The sequence below is a fragment of the Dipodomys ordii genome, unplaced genomic scaffold (genome assembly GCF_000151885.1).
Source record: "Dipodomys ordii isolate 6190 unplaced genomic scaffold, Dord_2.0 Scaffold53, whole genome shotgun sequence".
Taxonomy (NCBI): domain Eukaryota; kingdom Metazoa; phylum Chordata; class Mammalia; order Rodentia; family Heteromyidae; genus Dipodomys; species Dipodomys ordii.
Window position 1 is genome coordinate 4,536,778 of NW_012267269.1, and position 19,325 is coordinate 4,556,102.

At 36.9% G+C, this 19,325-nt stretch overlaps 1 protein-coding gene across 1 annotated transcript in view; it reads left to right on the plus strand.

The window, feature by feature from the left end:
* Adamtsl1 (ADAMTS-like 1) overlaps window positions 1-19,325 on the plus strand; it is a 385,192-nt gene that overhangs the window by 126,368 nt on the left and 239,499 nt on the right. Inside the window, exon 5 of the mRNA XM_013020837.1 lies at window positions 16,454-16,580. Coding sequence (XP_012876291.1) covers window positions 16,454-16,580 — 127 coding nt within the window. The remainder of the gene's footprint in view (window positions 1-16,453; window positions 16,581-19,325) is intronic.

Genomic DNA, 19,325 nt, shown 5'->3' on the forward strand with positions numbered 1-19,325 from the left:
ATGGGAAGGGACGGGAAGGGGAAACAAAGGAGGAGGCTACAATGCTTGATAAGAAATGTACTCATTATCTTGCCCATGTGATTGTAACCCCTCTGTACAGTATTTTCACAATATAAAAAAAAAATCATATGCTGACACTGACAAATAAGTTCAGCTACTCAGATATTTATTCCCAATAAAATGATCCCATATACCATACTTAAGTCTATAGAAAATAACTGGTTTACATCGTAGAATTTTAATGTTAAAAAATTTCATGAAGCTGGGTGCTGGTGGCTCACGCCTGTCATCCTAGCTACTCAAGAGGCTGAGATCTGAGGCTCACAGTTCAAAGCCAGCTTGGGCAGGAAAGTCCATAAGACTCTTATCTCCAATAAACCACCAGAAAACCGAAAGTGGAGTTATAGCTCAAGTGGTAGAGCACTAGCGTTGAGCTGAAGAGCTGAGGGACAGCACCCATGCCCAAAGTACAGACCCCACGACTAACTGAAAAAAAAAAATTCATGAAAAGTAGGTTCGGCTAAGAATCCATTTGAAACAACCACACTTGAAAAATCTTAAAATCGATAGGTCATCTATCAAATATGAAGCTTAATAAACATAATCTTACAAAATTTGAGAACTTTACTATTTAAATAGATATACTGAAAGGGAAACCCTGATAAATGATAAAGCATTATACAATAATCTCAATTTACTTAGTTTATACAAATGAATGTAGAAGAAATGTATGATAGAGTCAAATTATGATTGTTGCATGAATCACACAAATTTGAAATTTCTTCTCTTAAGGTAAGACAGGAAAAAAGACAATTTGAACAGCTTTGGAGGAATTAGAAAACATCATGTATATATATCATATAAATACATATATAAATATATGTATATATATATATGCACATTAAAAACAACAACAACAAAGAAAAACCTCTGTGTCCAGGGGCTGGGAAGGTGGCTCTGTGGTAGAGCACTTGCCTTGCATGCGTGAGGCCCTGAGTTTGATTCCTTAGCACCACATAAGCAAAAAGAAAAAAGCCGGAAGTGGTGCTGTGGCTCAAGTGGTAGAGCGCTGCTAGTCTTGAGCTGAAGAGCTGAGGGACAGTGCCCAGGCCCAGAGTTCAGGCCCCACAACCAGACCCCCCCCAAAAAAATAAGTTATACAAAGTGAATGTAGAAGAAATGTTACGATAGAGTCAAATTATGATTGTTGCACAAATCACACAAATTTGAAATTTCTTCTCTACTTATAAATTACTATAAAAATTCAAATTTAAAAATATTTCTTAATTTAAATAGTCTTGTCATGATGTGATTCAATTTCACCCTCAAATTAGGCCTTTGCTACATGTTACATTCTGTTGAATTTGAAATTTACAGTTTCAGCTAGGATTACAATAGCAAAGTATAACAATTCATTTCTCTGTATGTGAGTGGGTGATTACTGCTATTTTCTTAATCTTTGTGAATTATAAAAAATGTATGTAATCATTTCTTTTCATCTCAGGGCCTTTGTGTGAATTTCTTTTTGTAGCATGAAAGAAGAAACAGTTCATTTTGCCATTGTTGTAATGGTGCCATGATGCAGCAAAATGTAACTGATTATCTAGATCCCACAAGACCTCAAGTTTGCAAGGGCATCTGAATTGATAACTGTAGGCTTTTGTTCAGTCCAGTCCAATCATATCCAGTAGTTATTCTGAATCAGTTTCATATGACTTAGGAAATTTGGAGCTCATTAAAAATCAGACAGCCCACTACTTTTCTCTTAGGATGTTTGACTCCTGTTAACCAATTTGTTGATAATTCTGATTAGTCAGTAAGTTAAACTCACAGCTTCAGGAACTCTGCTTTATCTTTTAAAAGAAACACTTTGGCATTTTTTTTACTTGTACTTTCAGATTCACTTGTTCTTCTTCCATTACAATGCATACATATTAAATAGTCCCTGTACGCATGTAGAAATTGTACACCAATTTTCCGTCCCTATTTTTGGGTGTCATTTCAACCTGTTCATATCAGTAAAAATTCCAGAAGAGAAAAACAAACGCCAAACCCTGGCCCTAGCCTATAGAAATCCAACTTTCTCAGAATCTCACATTTTAAAAGAATGAATTTGATGATTCAAATTCACTCTGATTTATTACTTTCTTGGACACTTATGAACATGATCCCTGGATTAACTCTGGATCAGTGGTCCTATAATTGGAAAACCAAGAAGGGTATTTCCAGAGTCCCAAGCATTCCACTTGCATTTGAGTAACCTTGCAGAAGAGATGATTTGCCACTCCTCAGGAATCCCAGAGAAGTATTTTTATTTCTCACAGAGTCCTTAAAACTTTCAAGAGGTCATTTCCCAAGAAACCAATCAAGATTGCTCCTATTTCATTTGATACTTCACCAAAGTAAAAAGGAGTTCAGAAATCATTCTCTAATCCAACTCTCTTCATTCTGAAATCTAAAGCAGGGTACATTTTTTTCAGTAGCATCAGAATTGTGATCTTACTTCACCTCAAGTGCGGAGAAGCCAAAATGGAGCTGAGCCTTTGGAAATTGGACCCTCAATCTAGATAGAGCTTGGGGCAATGAGTCCACACAGGCCCGATCATGAAGGCAGTGTGGCAGGTTCAGACACACATCCCAGAGAGGCTGAGCAAATACTTCCTGTTTGCCCAATGACCACATATTCCCCCCAAGATAATCAGCACACATGGTTTGATAGTTAAGAGCTCTTAACTATGGAATAGAAATCTTGAAAATAAAGTGTCTCATAAATTCCAAGACATATGGTCAGAGTTTTTATGTTATAGGCAATGTCCTAGACTTTATAAATAAATATATATATTTATATTTATGTTATATCAAACCCTTTCAAGTACATAAAATAGATATGAAAATAGAATCCTAGGGTGAGTGTGTGATAAGCTCAAGCAAGAGGTAATAAGTCATCACAGCCAAGTTGAATCACTTATCTTACCGTGTCATCTTTTTGTCTATTGGCAGAATGGATCATACAACACACAACTTATTAGAGTTATTCTTGGTGGAAATAGTGGTGTTCTAGAGTAAGAAGTGGCCAAGAAAGTGGAGATGTTTACAAAACACTGAGATATGACATTGTGCTCTTGTTAGCAATAAATATAACATTTCTGGAGGGGTTTTCAGCAATCAAGATTCACGGTAAAGCTGAAGTTCTTGTCATGACGCTGTTCTGTGACAAAGCAAAAACCTGATCTTTAGCTTTAAAACATGTGTGTTCTTTTATTCCAGAGCTTTGTACTATGCCTTATTCCTCTAGAAAAGCTCTTAGACAAATTACCTTTCATTTCTTGATCTGACTTGAAGACTTGCTGCCTTATACCCAAAGTTGAGCCTTGTAGACAATAGCTTAAAGTCATTTTGAAGAAAGGTAGATGATGTTTTTGTATAAACTCTGCTTTAGAGAGCCAATGTGAACAGACAGAAATGATGGTCAAAAACCCAGGAAGGAGCAAGTTGTAAATGTTCTGGTTGTGCATGTCTTTGATATACATTGAAGCTAAATACTGATAGCAAAGTTCAAGGGTCTTCAAACCAATATAAAATAATGTTTGAGAAGGTGACCAGAAATAGACGAGACAAAGAAACAGCAATATGCTTCCTATGTGGGGGGTCTGAAATGCCAAAACAATTGACATAATTGTTTTAAGACATAGATATACCTCTCTCCACCTTTCCCTTTTTCTTTTCTTTCCTCTCTTTCTTCTTTCCTTTCTTTTCCTTTCCTTTTTTCTGTTTCTTTTCTGGCCATACTAGGGATTAAACTCAAGACCTTGCACTTGTCAAGCAAGCATTCTACCACCTAAACCATTCTACCACTTAAGCCCCTACTCCGTTCATGTTCAGTTTGTTGTTCAGACAGGGCTTTGTGCTTTGCCTAGACTGGTTGAGATGTGACCTTCTTATTCCAATGCATGAGTAACTGCTCCCGCAGGTGTGCCTCCTGTCCCACTCTTCTTTGTCTTCATCTCTTCTCATAACACACAAGTACCAGGAGCCTGTTATTGCTTTTGGACTAGAGGTTTCAAATAAAATATACAGATGTGTCAATGAGAGTTTTATTGTGGGTAGAACTTTGCTGAATTATGGATCATATCTGGAATTTTTAACTCTTTAGATGTAAATGTCCCCAAAACTTTTCACATCTGCCAGGGCAAAGGAGTTCTAGCCCTCATAGCAGAAGGGCTATTTTGTGGTGACTTATTAAATGGACCCAAGATCTTCACTGGTCCCGGGGCAGAAGACCAGCTGCTGTCCTCTTTTCTCAACAAAGGACTCTTGTATTTGAACGAAAACTGTGGACTGTATGCCTAGCAGCTGAAGGGAGTCTTAGCAGCGATGTCAAAGTGTACCATGATGTCACCACAATTCACAAAGAATTACAGTTAATGCCATGTGAAGTGAGGCCAAATTCAACACTTTCTCTCTTGGGTACTTCACAGTCTGAGAGACAGAAGCAAGGCCAGAGGTCAAGCCTTTGTATAATTTTGTTTCACATTCTTTGGACACCTTAATTTTAGAAGCAGGGGAGAGAAAAAGCAGCCTGTTTTTTTTAAGGTCCCCAACCATCTGCTGAGAATGAATTCTACTGTCTATATGCGCAAATGTCTATGCTATGTTAATTCTTAGGATTTCTGTTGAAGACTACTAGATAAACAAATTTAACTAAAAATAATATGCAAAAAAATAGTCCAGGTGTGTTCAGAATAAATTTACACAAGAATTTGGACCAGAAAAGATCAGACTGGTAGCACCTGAGGATGGGAATACATGGTGGAAATAAGACCTACTCATTTGCTTTGTTCATTTTGGAGTATTTATCCAGGCCATTGGATAGATAAGATTTCTGATTTACAGAAAGCAGGACAGGAAATTCATTTTTAAATGCTTGCAATCTTATTAATGTATGCCATCTCATGCTGCTATCATTATCTCTCTTTACTTCAGTTTGATTCATAATATAAAGACAAGACCTGTAGACCCAATGGAGGACTGGGAACAGTACTCAAGTGGTAGAACATTTGCCCAGCAAGCTGAAGGCCCTGAGTTCCAAATCCAGTCTAATCCCTAGAACTCCACATTTAGCATGTTAATATGGAGCTCGTATCTGAAAAAAAAATCTCATTCTTGTAAAAAGAAGGACCTCCTCTAGAACTAGTAGCAATAGGAGTGAATAGGTTAGAGGTAGAGGATTGTGGTTCTGTTTTAGCTAGATGGCCAGTCAAAGGACTAGCGCTCATGCAGGATCATGGAAGTCAGGCCAGGAGGTACCCAGGTTGAAATCCACTAGTAAAAACTAAGAATTAAGTGCTTAAAAGAACAAGTATGAGGTGAATATATACATGCAGAGTTGGTATTGGAGCAAGCTCATAAAAGCCAGAGCACTGTCCTTGTGTAAAAAAAGATGGAGACAATGTGGGAAATGTGAGCATTTATTTATGCCTCAACATAATTTTTGGATACCAATAGTGGACCAATGACAAAGCAAAGTGACAAGTGAAAATTAAACTTTCAGATTATAATGCTGTAACATGATACATCCTTAGAGATCTTGTACTTTTTTATTCTTTGGAACCAGTGAGATGGAGTTTAAGTTCTATGTTGCACATTAAAACTTAACTACTACCTCTGATTTTGCTTGTAGACTGAATTTAACAACAAATATTAGTTATCTTTTATAAGACATATAACTATCCATGAGATAGGATGTTACATTCTAGTGAAAGAGAGAAAACAAATAATATATTAATGCATATATTAGATATTAGATTAGATTAGATATACCATAGAATAGAAAGTGAAAATGGAACAAGATAAAAGGGTTTAGGATGAGGAGAGACAGAATTTAATATTCCAGTCAAATTAGGTCTTATTGAGAAGATGAGAATTTTCTCAAGCAAAAAGTTAAAAGAGGCAAGACAAGATATGTAGAAATGTCTGAAGAGTGTCCCAGCCAAAGAGAAAAACCAGGGTTTTAGTAAGATGAGAAAGCATGTGCTCTGTTTAAAGAACAGCTGGGAAAGTGGATCAGAGAGAGATGAGATCAGAGAGGTTACTTGGGTAGATGATCTGGAACCTTGTGGGTTATTGTAAGGACTCAAAAAAAAAAAAAACCACAAGGAAAGATGACTAGTCTTAGAAATGCATGATAAACTCCAGAGGAGAGTATCTTGTATGGAGGAAGGTTTTCCTCTGGAAAACTTTTACCTGGAGGAAAGGTAATTAAATGTTTTTACATAAACTTTTATCAAACTGTAATAGGATGTAGAAGCACTTTACATCTTTCTGAATAGGCAGATGGCCTGTGGGTATTTACCACTATGTCCCACTGGCATGTGTGTGAGTATGGGACAAAAAAAACTGCTTTTATTAAAATATTACTAAGTAGATCCTCCAAAACCAAAAAACCAACCCTGCTCATACTTTCAAGTTACTGACTCTGAGAGCCCATTTGTTTCTGGTCCTTCCATTCAGTCCTCAGAATGGCAGGCAAACAGGTGTTACTTCTGGCAACAAGGTGTGGCTGATAGAAACCATTGCATCCTCCTTCTTTCTGCAGTGATCTGCAGTTCTCATCTCCCAAAGGAGCCCAGTAGGCCACAGAAGAGAGGGATCACTCATCAATTACAGTGATGCCCGGATGTCAACTCTGGGAACACCACAACCTTGGCAAGTTTTCTTTTTTAACCTTCCTAGGTCTCAGTTTTAGTTTTGTAAAACACATATAATCTTAACTAATTTTCAGGGTTATCATAAGAATTAAGTGAGACAATATATTTGGTACCTCAATATAACACGAGTTTGGCAAACTCTAGTTCATGTACTCTTCTGTCTTTCTCCTCTTCTGTGTCCTTTTGACCTTTCATTTCCATGCCCTTATTCCCTTTCTACTTTTCCATGTTTTAAGGAAATGATCTGATCAATCCCATTCACCCTAGATTGAGACCATGCTTCGGTTTATATGTATTCCCCGCAGCCAGCATAGTGCCTTATATTCAGTTCATTCAGTCTAATTTCATTATAATCAGCAACTTCATGTGTTACTTTTCCCAAGGGTATTTGAACAACAAACAAAGGACTACATGTGGTTCTGGACTTTTTAACACAATGGCATCCTTTCTAATTTATTTTTCTGTGAACCTTGTGTATTGGAAGTTTCCATATACTCAAAACACTGTGTGTGTTAAGTGATAATTTGTTTTCTTGTTTTATGACTTAAAAACTTGAGCTTGCAGCTAAAAAAAAATAAGTGCAGCAAAAGCCAGCAGTTAGCTTATTGGTATAATAAGATGGTTGGTGTTTTGGTGACCTTATGGGGTTTGATTGCAGGTAAATACCTTTCCATTAAGCTTTTTGAATAGAGTAACTACAGCTCATGGACCACTGTTAGCACCTTTAGGACTTCCCAAGGATCCCATTTTCTCATACTGGAGACCAAACAAACACATTTGGAAAAGAAGAACTTTAGATACCTTAGCAAACCGACAGAGAGAGGAGGGAAGGGGGAGAGAGAGAGAGAGAAGAGAGGGAAAAGAGAGAAAGAGAAAGTGAGAGAATAGTGGTCCATGTATGTGGTATGTATGAAGAGACATTTAGTGTATGTATATACTGTGCTATGTGTATATTCATATGACAACTGTGTAACACAGGTTTAGCTGAAAGCTGGCACCTTCCCATTTACTTTTCATATGTGCTACCAAGTCACCGTCTATTTATCCTTGTGCATATGTCTAGCTCTGGATAAGGTAATCATGTTAAGAATATTCAACCTTTTCCCTTATATATAGAAGCTAGATTTAGCTTATAAATTTATAAGCAAGTGAATTGGATGGTGTGGAAGTGTATACAAATGTATTAACAGAAATATGGTAGATTCAAAGGAGAACTCAAATAGTGTAATTCCTTAGAACGACAAAGTCAAATTTCAGCACAAATATATACCAGGAAGCAGGTCCTCAAAAGGGATGGGTTGGGGTCAAGAGGAAATGAGTAGACAAATGAAGAGGAGAAGAAAGAGGGAATGCAACCAAGAATCCAATGTGTATCCTACAAAATTAACTGAGAGAAGGTGTGGATAGGAGAGGGATTGGTGAGTATGTTGAAAGGGGTGACATTGATCAAGATATATGTATTCATAGCTACTTTGTTAAATGACAACTCCTTTGTATAACTACTTGAAGATAATTTGAAAAAAACTGTTTAAATAAAAAAGAGTATTTAGCCTTATCACACTTAACTTCACCATATAAACATTGTGCATATGCCTTTTCACACCAGTGACCTGAAAGAGAGTCTGGTGTTTTTCCTTACCAGCATCTATTTTACCTTGGGGAAGTTATCTTCTCACTCTCAGCATTATAATCCTTTTTTTAACTGTATTTTTTGTCTTTTCTTTTTTGGTACTGGGGATCAAACCCAGGATGTTGTACTTACTAGGCAAGCGCTTCGCCACTGAGCTACATCCCAGACCAACATTATAATCTTTACTTGAAATCATTCAGATCCTAAGAGAAATAGTACTTGTGGAAAATTGTCTAGAAGTGAGGCAGCCAGTTCATCTCCCTGTTTCTGGAATGGTAAGCTGGTTTCATGTCCTCATCTGACAACCATAGTCTATTGGATTTGGCACGTAGAGAACAATGGCATAAAGGATCTGGGGCCACATAAAAGCTCAGAGGCCAAGAATGCAACAGTTGATTAGCAATGTCTGCTATGGATCTTGGCAGGAGAAATAGTGCCACATGTACCACAGTTTTGCTAGCCTAGCCCTAACTGCTCTAAAGTCCACCCTTGGATTAGGCCAGACCGTCTCAATGCTTTGTACCTAAATGTTTTGACTCCTTAAAATTAGTTTTATTTCCTAAATGTTCTTTGATATTAGGTTTCATTAAAGGCTATAGGAACTCATTAAAGTTTGTTTTCATGCACTCAGGTGATTTGGGAAATTGTTATATGGTGTTTTCTTTTGGAAGAGTCACAGGAAATACATCTAGGATTTTAGTACTTTGAGTATTCATGGTTCTGCTGTGCCAGCTTCATATTCATTCATTACACAGATATTTATTATGTCTGCTACAAGAAATATATTACTTATACATTTTTAAAAGATTCAATAGATAACTTTTTTACTTTAAAAATCCTTAATAGGTTATTCTATTCTAGGAAGTTCAAATACAGATTTGTGACACCCCCCCCCACAAGCCCCTTCCAGAAAATGGTGTGTAGTATATAGGATTTCCTCATTTATGATTTTTATCTCTCTTCAACTTTTTTCTCTCTGCTTTGTTTAACCACTTTTTAATATCTTGATTATATTATATCAAATGTATATACTGCACATTTTTATTAAAAGGTTAATCTTAAATAAATTAACTAATACCTAAATCTTTGGAGGATAGGGTTAGAGATATTCTATTGCCCTAACTTACTCACAAATTTAGAAAATGAGAGTATGTAGAGAGTATTCTGTTACTCATTCTGTTACCATTTTGTCTAAATTGAATAATCATAAGTAAGAGTGGCTGTGATCAGATGTTCACAGTTTAGCTTTCCATATTTCTCTTTCCCAGTGCTGAAAATAGAGGGATTTAAAAGTATCTTACCTCATGGTGTTGGATCAAGGAAAGCTTGACATCACTGCTTCAGTATTTGATGCTAGCAGTTGAGATCTTTATGGGAAACCATTTGAAATAAAGCCAGGATGAACCCAACTGAGAATATTAGTCTAGGGCATAATATCTACTTATAGGTTGTATTTATTTTATTATTGAAATGATTACTGTATTGATCTTAGATTCTCCCATGACTTCTAGTGAAGATATTTTTGTACAAATTTCAGTGTCTGGAGAATTCTGCTTGTTGTTCATTGCTCTCAGCTCTGTAAAAAAATGAAAGAAGACCACCCCCTCATACCCTCTTTCAGTGTCCACTGCAGAGCTGGAAACTAAAGTCAGCACACATATTCAAAGTCAGGACGCCAACTTGGATTGGAGACTATGGTCTTAGTTTTGTTTTTATAAGGAGGACCCTCCTCCCCTTTAATAAATCTCTGATGAATAAAGAAAATTCAGCAGTGATAAGTATGCACCTTCTACTACGAAATGAGGCAAGGAACTACATGTGTGCATACATGCATGTGTATATGTATAAGAGAGGTTAAAAACAAATACACTTAGGATATAAAAGCAAAGCTTAGTTTATTAATGAGATCTAAACAACAAAATGTTGTTTACTATGGGGTTGCTATTCTGACTTTCTCTGAAATTTTGGGGAATTTGACACTTTTTATATCACCTGAGAGTTTTTAAAGCAAAAGAAGCAACACTGTGCAATTGTGGAGATAAGGTTAACTCCTCCTCCAGCTGACACGTAGTAGTAAAAAACTAGTAAGTTGTATTAAGCCAAAATATTCTGTTAGAATTCCACCCTTTGCCAAAAAATTCCATGAAATTGTCAAAGATATGAGTGGTCATTATCTCACTTTACTACTTTATCCAGAATGGGGTGGGTCTGGGAACTCTGTGACCTGAACATTGCCTTCCATGACATCTTCATAATGATGAACATAGGTGCACTGGGAAATAGTCTCTAAACAATAATAGTTCTTTACTGTAATGCTTGTTCAAGCATTAAAGAGGTTTAGATTGGACCTTGAATTTGTAGTATGTTCCTCTATATAGACACAGACAGACACACACACACAAATACATTTTTGCATACATGTGTATAATCAATAACCGTATTGCCAATCTGTAACCTATATGTGAATTGCTAGTACAGAGTACCATTGTGTTTGGTGTTCTGTACTTCATTGATATATCAGCATTGGTGTATCTCAAACATAAAATACTATGCTAATAAACCAAAATGCAAAAAATTGTAAACATGGTTTCTCTTTTTTTCTTTTTTCTTGCTTGAACTCGGGGCTTGGGCATTGTCTCTGAGCAACTTTGAGCCAGAGCTCCATATCTAGTTTTCTGGTGGTTCTTTAGAGGTAAGAGTCTCACGGACTTTCTTGCTCAGGCTAGCTTTGAACCATGATCCTCAGATCTCAGCCTCCTGAGTAGCTAGGATTATAGGCATGAGCCACCAGCACCCAGAAACCATGCAAATATGATTTCTTAATTACCCCATTATTTAAGTATAGAGAAAAACATACTAATAGATCAAGCTCAATATCAATTATGTAACAATTTGAATTATGCATAAATGAAAGAAAATTCCAAAACAATAGAGACCTAATGCTTTGAAGCTTTATTTTTAAAAAAGAAGTAAAAATATCACCCTCTTTCTGTTTGTTCCTCTCTCCATCTGTAGTGCTAGGCTCCCATGTACAAGCCTCTCATCTTTTAATATGGCCATGGGCACCAATAGGAAGAAACAAAGGCAAAGGGCAGAAGGGCCCTCCCCCTGCTAAGTCTGCTGTTTTAACTAGCCTTCCCAGAACACTTAGCACTTTTGTTTTTACTTCACTAATTGTAATTTGGTCACATGCCACAAAGAAATGCATTCTTTTCACTTGATATATTGCCATCCTATTAAAAGTTCTGTTCAAAGGATAGAGATTACTGGCAACTGGTAATCTCTACCACATGGAAATATCGGCAAAAATGAGAAAGCACTAAAACAATTAATTTTGAAATTTGAAAAGGCCTTTTTTTGAGAAAGAAATATTTAATTGAGGGTTTGAAGGATAAATAGAAGCTTTCCAAGTAAAGAACTGATCAAAACAACTTTGGATGGAAATAATAGAAAGCACAGAGGGATCGGCATTATGTCTGCCAATTCATCTCATTTCTGTATTCTTAGGGGGTTTTGTTGTTGTTGTTAATAATAGGTATAAAAGTAACAGGCTAATTTTCATTAATCTAATGATTATTCAAGATCAACAGACTAAGATATATCAAGAATGATTATCCTGATGTAATTGAAAACAATTTTCTACTCAGCCAAAAAAAAATAACATTTCATCTGATAATAAAGTATTCCACATTTTTTAAATAATTGAGTTAGAATATCTTGGCTTCTTAAAGACAAATTAATACAGAGAAAAGAAAAAACACAATGTGTCAAGGAGATGTTTGTTTTTAAAACACTGAAGTTAAACAACACCCACTTAGAACTGAATTGGTTCATATTCTGGGGTCCATAAATCCACATTGAAAATAGGAAGATTAAGGTCTGGCCAAGTTAGCTTCAAAGTATGTCACCTCTTATTTAGCTGTTTCTAATCTGAATGTTACTTTGGATCGGTGAAGCAGGGTTGTTCTTTTCTGAAAATGGTTTTGGAACCATAAGAAATCTTTAGGATTAGAAAAGCTCCTGATTATCTCCTCAGGATCTGTTAGAGACATCAGCATCTATTAAAATGTTCCCAGAAAAACTTAAATCCTTTGAGAAAACCTGGAATTCCTATCGTTTAAGGAGTGAATCTAGTTAGGTTTGAAAGAATCCATTCCCCCTGCTTATCTGGTCCTTCCACATAGCTGAAAATCTTGTAAAAATTAAACCCATCTCTCTTCAATCCCAAACAACAAAACACGAGACTCAGTAATTTTTTGAATATTGCCTAAATTAAGACTGCCATGGGAGGAGTTGGGGAGGTGGGGAGGGAAGGGATGGTAGGGGAAAAACAAAGGAGGGGGCAACAATGCTAGATAGGAAATGTACTCATTACCTTACTCATGTAACTGCAACCCCTCTCTACACTATCTTTACAATATAAAATATATATTAAAAATACTGCCATACTTTCTCTACTGAAGCAATCCAATAAGTTAGTTTGATCATACTGTTTTTTTAGTTTTGCCAACTTTGTTTATTTTCAATTCTTCGCTATTAATCTAGGAAATGCACAATAACAGCACCTCCCTTCAGCTTTTAACTTCAACTTCTCATTCATTTTTTTTAGCTCCGAAGACTTCTTTCATCAAGTCTTCTTTGGACTCTAAACAAATTCTCCATACTTTACCACTGTATGCCTTTTGTATGTGATGGTTGTGTACTATATCCCTTACCCACTAGACTGTAAGTGATGTGAAAGTGAAATCGTATATGCTTGAATTCTCCACTGAATTTTACTTGTAGTTCAGAGGCTGGCCCATAGCAGGTATTTAAGAAATGGTGTTTAAATAATTAAGTGAATGTTTTTAAAATAGACATTTCTTCAATCACATTTCACACTATACTATGAATGTATCAATACAGAACTGTGATCAGCTCATGGGTGGGTCCAATGACAGATAAAAAACAATTTGAATAATTTGACTATACTTACATAGAAACATATGCAAGAAGTCTTTAGATAACTGATGCTTGTGTATGCATAGATAAAATTCACTGAATCTGACAGGATGGCCTTGTTGCAGATTGAAGTGATCTGCTGCTGACCAAGCTCATGAGAAACCTATCCTGCCTTTGCTATCCACTTCAGACCTCAGTGCCGTGTTTTACTGGCATTTGTGCATTCCAAAGACATGTAGAGGGCCTGAAGATGTAGCTCAAGTGGGAGATTATGCTTGCTTGCTGAACATGTGCATGGACTGGTTCAATCCAGAGTACAAGAAAAAAGGCACAAGTGTTGAAGGAGTCATTGCTTAATCACATATTTTTAGAAATGCTTGGGGGTTGGAGGTCTGGTTCAGGTGGTAAAGTACCAACCAATAAGCAAAAGTATCAGATACTGAGTTTAAGTCCTGGTCTAGACCAAACATAATCACATTTTACTGAAAATAATACACATTACTACACAGTTTTTGCTTAGTTAGATTTTTGTTTTATATTGTTTGCTCTATCATATTAAGTTCATTGGTCCAATGTTAATCAGTATAAAAGCCTAGATGAAAAGGTTATTAATGCCCCTGATGATGACAGTGATGCTAAGGATAGTCCAGTGGGTCAAAATAAAAGAATAAATGAATAGATTAGTAACTATTCACAGGTATCTTTCTATTCCTAAATAATTACACTTTACCCAACACCACCTATTACTTCAAATTCACACATTTAATTAAATTTTTATCATTTTTGTGATTTTTGTCTTTTTCAATTTGTAAATTAGGCTTTGGTTCCAACATGAAAAGATTATACTTTGTTTTATATCCTCACTTACCTGAAGAATACCAGAAAAATACCATTTAAGTCAACACTAGAAAAGTTTGAAAAGTTTTTCTCCATAAATGAGATTTCAAAATTTCTCATTATTGAGAAATGCTGCTAAATAAAAATAGAAGAAAATCAAAGTGCTGTCATGGCACAAAAAATTATAAAACCTATTCCTAGCTATCTGTTTAATTCACTTCTACCCATTTCCCAAAGTAGACCACACACGATTCTCTTTACCATGTGTCTATCCCCTCATTATTCAGTTCCTGAATAGCAAAATTCCAGCAAATCTCACAAACTTCTTGAATAATTTGTTGCTATTCTATTCCTCAGCCCTCTTTTACACATTCTGTACTCTGTACTACAGAGTATACATATAGCATCAAAGTTTAATAATTATACATTTTAATTTTATTTTTATTATATCTAAGTATTTGTTCAAAGGGGTTTCAATCCAATATGTCAATTTATGCTAATTTTTGCATAAGTCTGTTTACACTACTTATGAAAAGTATAAAAAGGAAAAATTGCCAGGCTCCGGTGGTTTATGCCTGTAATCCTAGCTACTAAGGAGGCTGAGATCTGAGGATCACGGTTCAAAGCCAGCCCGAGCAGGAAAGTCCATGAAACTCTTATCTCCAATAAACCACCCGTAAGTGGCACTGTAGCTCAAGTGGTAGAGTGCTAGTCTTGATTTGAAGAGTTGAGGGACAGTGCTCAGGCCCAGAGTTCAAGCCCCATGACTGACAAAAAAAAAAAAAAAAGGAAAAATGAAGCCTCAAAAAAAAGGCCAGATTTTTTTAAACAAAACAAATTATGTGGACTTTTTTGGAGCTATTCCTCGTGAAATATCTCTCCAGTTTTCATTTTATTTTGTCAGAAACAGCCATTGAAATAGTTTGGAAGTAGAAAAAATCCTCTGTTGTGAGCTCAAACTAGAACGATAAGATGTACAAGCTGGTATAGTTTGTCTTTAACTGTTTTTTTCTTATTGAAACATTGATGGGAGAAGTAAAACTAAAAGTGAGTTTGCTTACTTACTTTGTAAAGGTTTGTAGTTTTGTTGAGCCTGATTTGGACTAAATATAAATATTTGCTAGAAGTATTTAGAACTTAGCTAATTACTAGCTAAACAGCCTTGGGCAAGATTCATGACCTCAACTATAAAATGAGGATATCCTACATGATTGTTTCTAGAATTCATGAGATATTTGTTGGATCTAGTATAGGACAGAGCCAGAAAATGGCAGAATCTTTGTATTGAACATCTCTGCTGTCTTCCATGCCAGCCCTCTACTTCTCTCTCTATATATAAATATAAAATACATATATAATGTATATGCATATATACATATGTATGACTCCACACACATACACACATGCATACACATGCATTGTTTCTTTTAGCTGAACTGCTAGCTAGAAAAGCCTAGTGATATCTCTGTTTTCATACAGCAAAAATCTGTTAATCTACAGTTGACTACACACTGATGTTTGGAATACATTAATGAACCCAACATACAAAACACCAAATCTTGTGCAGTTTTCAGTTTAAAAAACACAATAGAAGATAAGATTATTCATTAAATCTTTTCTGTTCCAGTGACCCCATGGCTGCAATTTCTGTCATTTGAATGAATCATAATTCTAGACTGTGGGAATTATTATTTTTTTATTATGAAGGTGATTTACAGAGGGGTTACAGTTACATAAGTCAATAATGAGTACGTTTCTTTTTTTGGGGGGGGGGTTCCAGTCGTGGGGATTGAACTCTGGGCCTGGGCACTGTCCCTCAGCTCTTCAGCTCAAGGCTAGTGCTCTACCACTTGATCCACAGCGCCACTTCCAGCTTTTTTCTTTTTGCTTATGTGGGGCTGAGGAATCGAACCCAGGGCCTCATGCATGCAAGGCAAGCACTCTACCACTGAGCCACCTTCCCAGCCCCAATGAGTACATTTCTTTTTGAACAGGTCACCCCTCCCTCCTTTTCTTGGGAATTATTTTTTTATTAAAGTTTTAACAGCAGTATTTTAAGATCTCTCCCTAACTGTCTTCCCATCTTTCCTTATTTCCTTTCTCCCCATTTTCTCTTCTTTTTATTTGTTTAATTCAACTATAAAGATACTTTTACCTATACCACCTTTTTTTCCCACTTAGCTAGGTTCAAATTCCAATTTAACTCTGTCCCCTTCATAAGAAGTACATTTTATGCCCCATGGGTATGAGGGGAAGGGTCATTTGGTGTTATTGGCCGTATCATGGATCCTGCCTTGTTAGGAACCCAGTTGAATCACACACCTCTCTTTCTTGTTAGATCGTTGGCTGCGACCATCAGCTGGGAAGCACCGCCAAGGAGGATAACTGTGGTGTCTGCAACGGAGATGGGTCCACCTGTCGGCTGGTTCGAGGGCAGTATAAATCCCAACTCTCTGCAACTAAATGTAAGACCCGACAGACATGGGGCAGACTTTGGGCTTGCACACTCGTTCTGCTTCCCTAGCTTAGCTTTGGCTCCTCCCACTAACTAGGGAATGAAACATCTACCCAAGTGGAGAGGGATCCAGAAATGTTGTAGAAAACTTTGTGTTCCTGCTTTATGGACTAGTCTATGAATGACAAGCCAGGCTTCCAGTTGTAACCCCCCCAAAAGGGAAATTTTCCTTCTGAGGCATAATAAAGTATAAACCAGAAGTGAGGCTAGAGCCCCTCAGCAGTAATAGGAGTGTAGTCTGGGGAGAGTCTGGCCTGATCATATTCGATTTGCCTGGTGAAACATAACCATAGGTTAAGATTGGCACAACCTCACTTTTGTTATGTGAAATCACCTCGTCTTCATTTACAAAATTAGGATAGGACAATGTATATGTGAAGAACTTTATTCATTGTTGTGTCTTGATCTCCTTATGCCAGCAAATAAATGTGTACTTAGTATGCATGTAGGAACTTTGCACAATTATCTCACTTAATCTTTCTATAGCAACTTCATAAACAAGGTATCATTAACTTCCTATCATAGAGGAGATGACCAAGCCCTGCTCAGATAATATGACTTGCTCAGTCACACAGCTATAAAGCAAAGAGCTAAGATTTGAGCCCGGAGTCTTATGCAGAGCCTCAACTCTTACCCATCCCCTTGAACTATCTCATAATGCTGCTGACTGTCTCTAGGGTGGGAAATTATAAAGCAAATTTATGGATCAAGCCAAAGGTCCTCAAAGGTCAACCAGTTGTCTTGCTAGGCCAGATAGTGTAAATTCCATATCATGTAAGTCCATAATCGAGTCACACATTCATCCAACTTACTTTATAATACAGTATCCTTTGTAATGACCTGTTCTAGGAATTTTAGCAGGTACAGACGGAAGTAAGACAGCCTCTGTAGTTGGGACATGGATTTTTTTTTTTACTTCATTTGGCTTCTTGTCTCCAGATTTTGCCATTATGCAAAATCTTTCCAGAGATCCAACCTGATGATTCAATATCTCTGCCCATATATCTCCTCTAGCCTGGGAAATGGAGTCAAATAACTTATGGTGTGTGGTTTTTGTGTTTTACTTGTTGACTGGTTGGAAGGAGACAATTGACAGCTAGCAGGCTTGTGGCTTTAGATGGACTGAGAGGTCAAGAGGAAAGACAGATGCAGTTAGTCCATTGGGCACTGGAGAAGTACTCAAAAGGGTGGGCTCTAGGGAAGAGTGGACATAAAGAAAGGCCAGGGACTTTGAAGTTCATGAAAAATTAGAGATGCCAGCTTAGGGAGCTCTCTACTTCTTAACTCCCCTGGAGGCAATGGAAAAAAAAATGTGACTGTAAAAAAGTTAAATTTTACATAGACTTTGGCAGACAGAATGAAGAGTGAGGTAACTTAAACATGGATATGGTGCATTCAGGCAAAATTTTTCTTTGGTCCTGTGTTGCTGGTACCTTATTTTTATATGACAGAAATTAAAGAATGTAAAAGATGGAAACCAGACATGGGTAGAGGCATCATTATTTCTTATATCTCTGAAATTAGAGGTGCAGACTTGAAAAGTTACATCTCAAAGGTTTCTCTTACAGAGCGCTTTAAAAAAATGTTGAAAGAATTAAAACCTCCTGAATTAATTCGTCACATAATTGAGTTGGAGCTCATCATGTAGAAATATGGGTTGGGCCATTAGGCACAAAGGAAAGCCCATGTTTTTGTGCTGCTACTGCTGTGTGGTGAATTCTGAGAGCATCTTTTAATGGTGAGGGTCTTCCTTTAGTCTCATGCCCACCACCCCTTCCACCTTCCTGCTTTTATAGAGGAGCTCCCATGGCTATTCCTCTTACCCTCCAAAGGGCAGGGCGGGGGGGGGGGGCTGACCTTTGGGGCCTTGCCTCTGGAACAACAGTGAAGCCCTGAAGGAACAAACTAAAGCAAACTGAGAGCCACGTGTCATCTCTGGGTCTGTAATGAGTAGAGCTCTACTCAAGACTGACAGTGGGCAAATTATATAATAATACACAGTTTGTTGATTATTCATAATGACAAAATGCAATTGATTCATTTACCTTAGCACTGATGATGCCTCATGACAAAATGATTTATATCAATAAAGCCCAACAGATGCCTGCACCTCACCACAATCTATAGCAGATGCTGAGCAAACTGCCTCACATAGGCTCGCCCTACCCAGAAGAATCTTCCACACTGTATTCACGGAGTACAAGGCAGCCCACAAGCAGGGAAGTGTAGGCTGCTCTGCGGGGTCCAGTGTGCTGGCCAGGTGAGCCCTGCTGCTCCCCTGCAGTTCTGGGAAAGTACTGCCAGGTCTCCCCTCACATTGTGCCAAAAGTAACCATGAGTCAGCCATGTGCTCTTCTCCAAATTCTAGCACTAGGGTTTCCCACATTGAACTCATTTTCTTTCTAAATTTATATCCAAGGTGTTTTTCTTTTCTCTTATGTTATCAATACTTAAGGGAGTAAAGAAAAAAAAAGCAGAAAAGTGAAGAAAGAACATAGTAGAAACTGCCAGAAGGAAACAGAGAAGTAGAATAACCCCATAAATTGGCTACCATTTGCTAGTGAATAAAAAAAATCATCTTTAAGAAAAGACATTATAGGAAAATGAACCCTTAGATATGTATTTTAATGTTTTTTTTCTTTCATGCATGTGTTTCTAATGCATTTATAAGATTATCTCTTTGTTGCTTTGTATG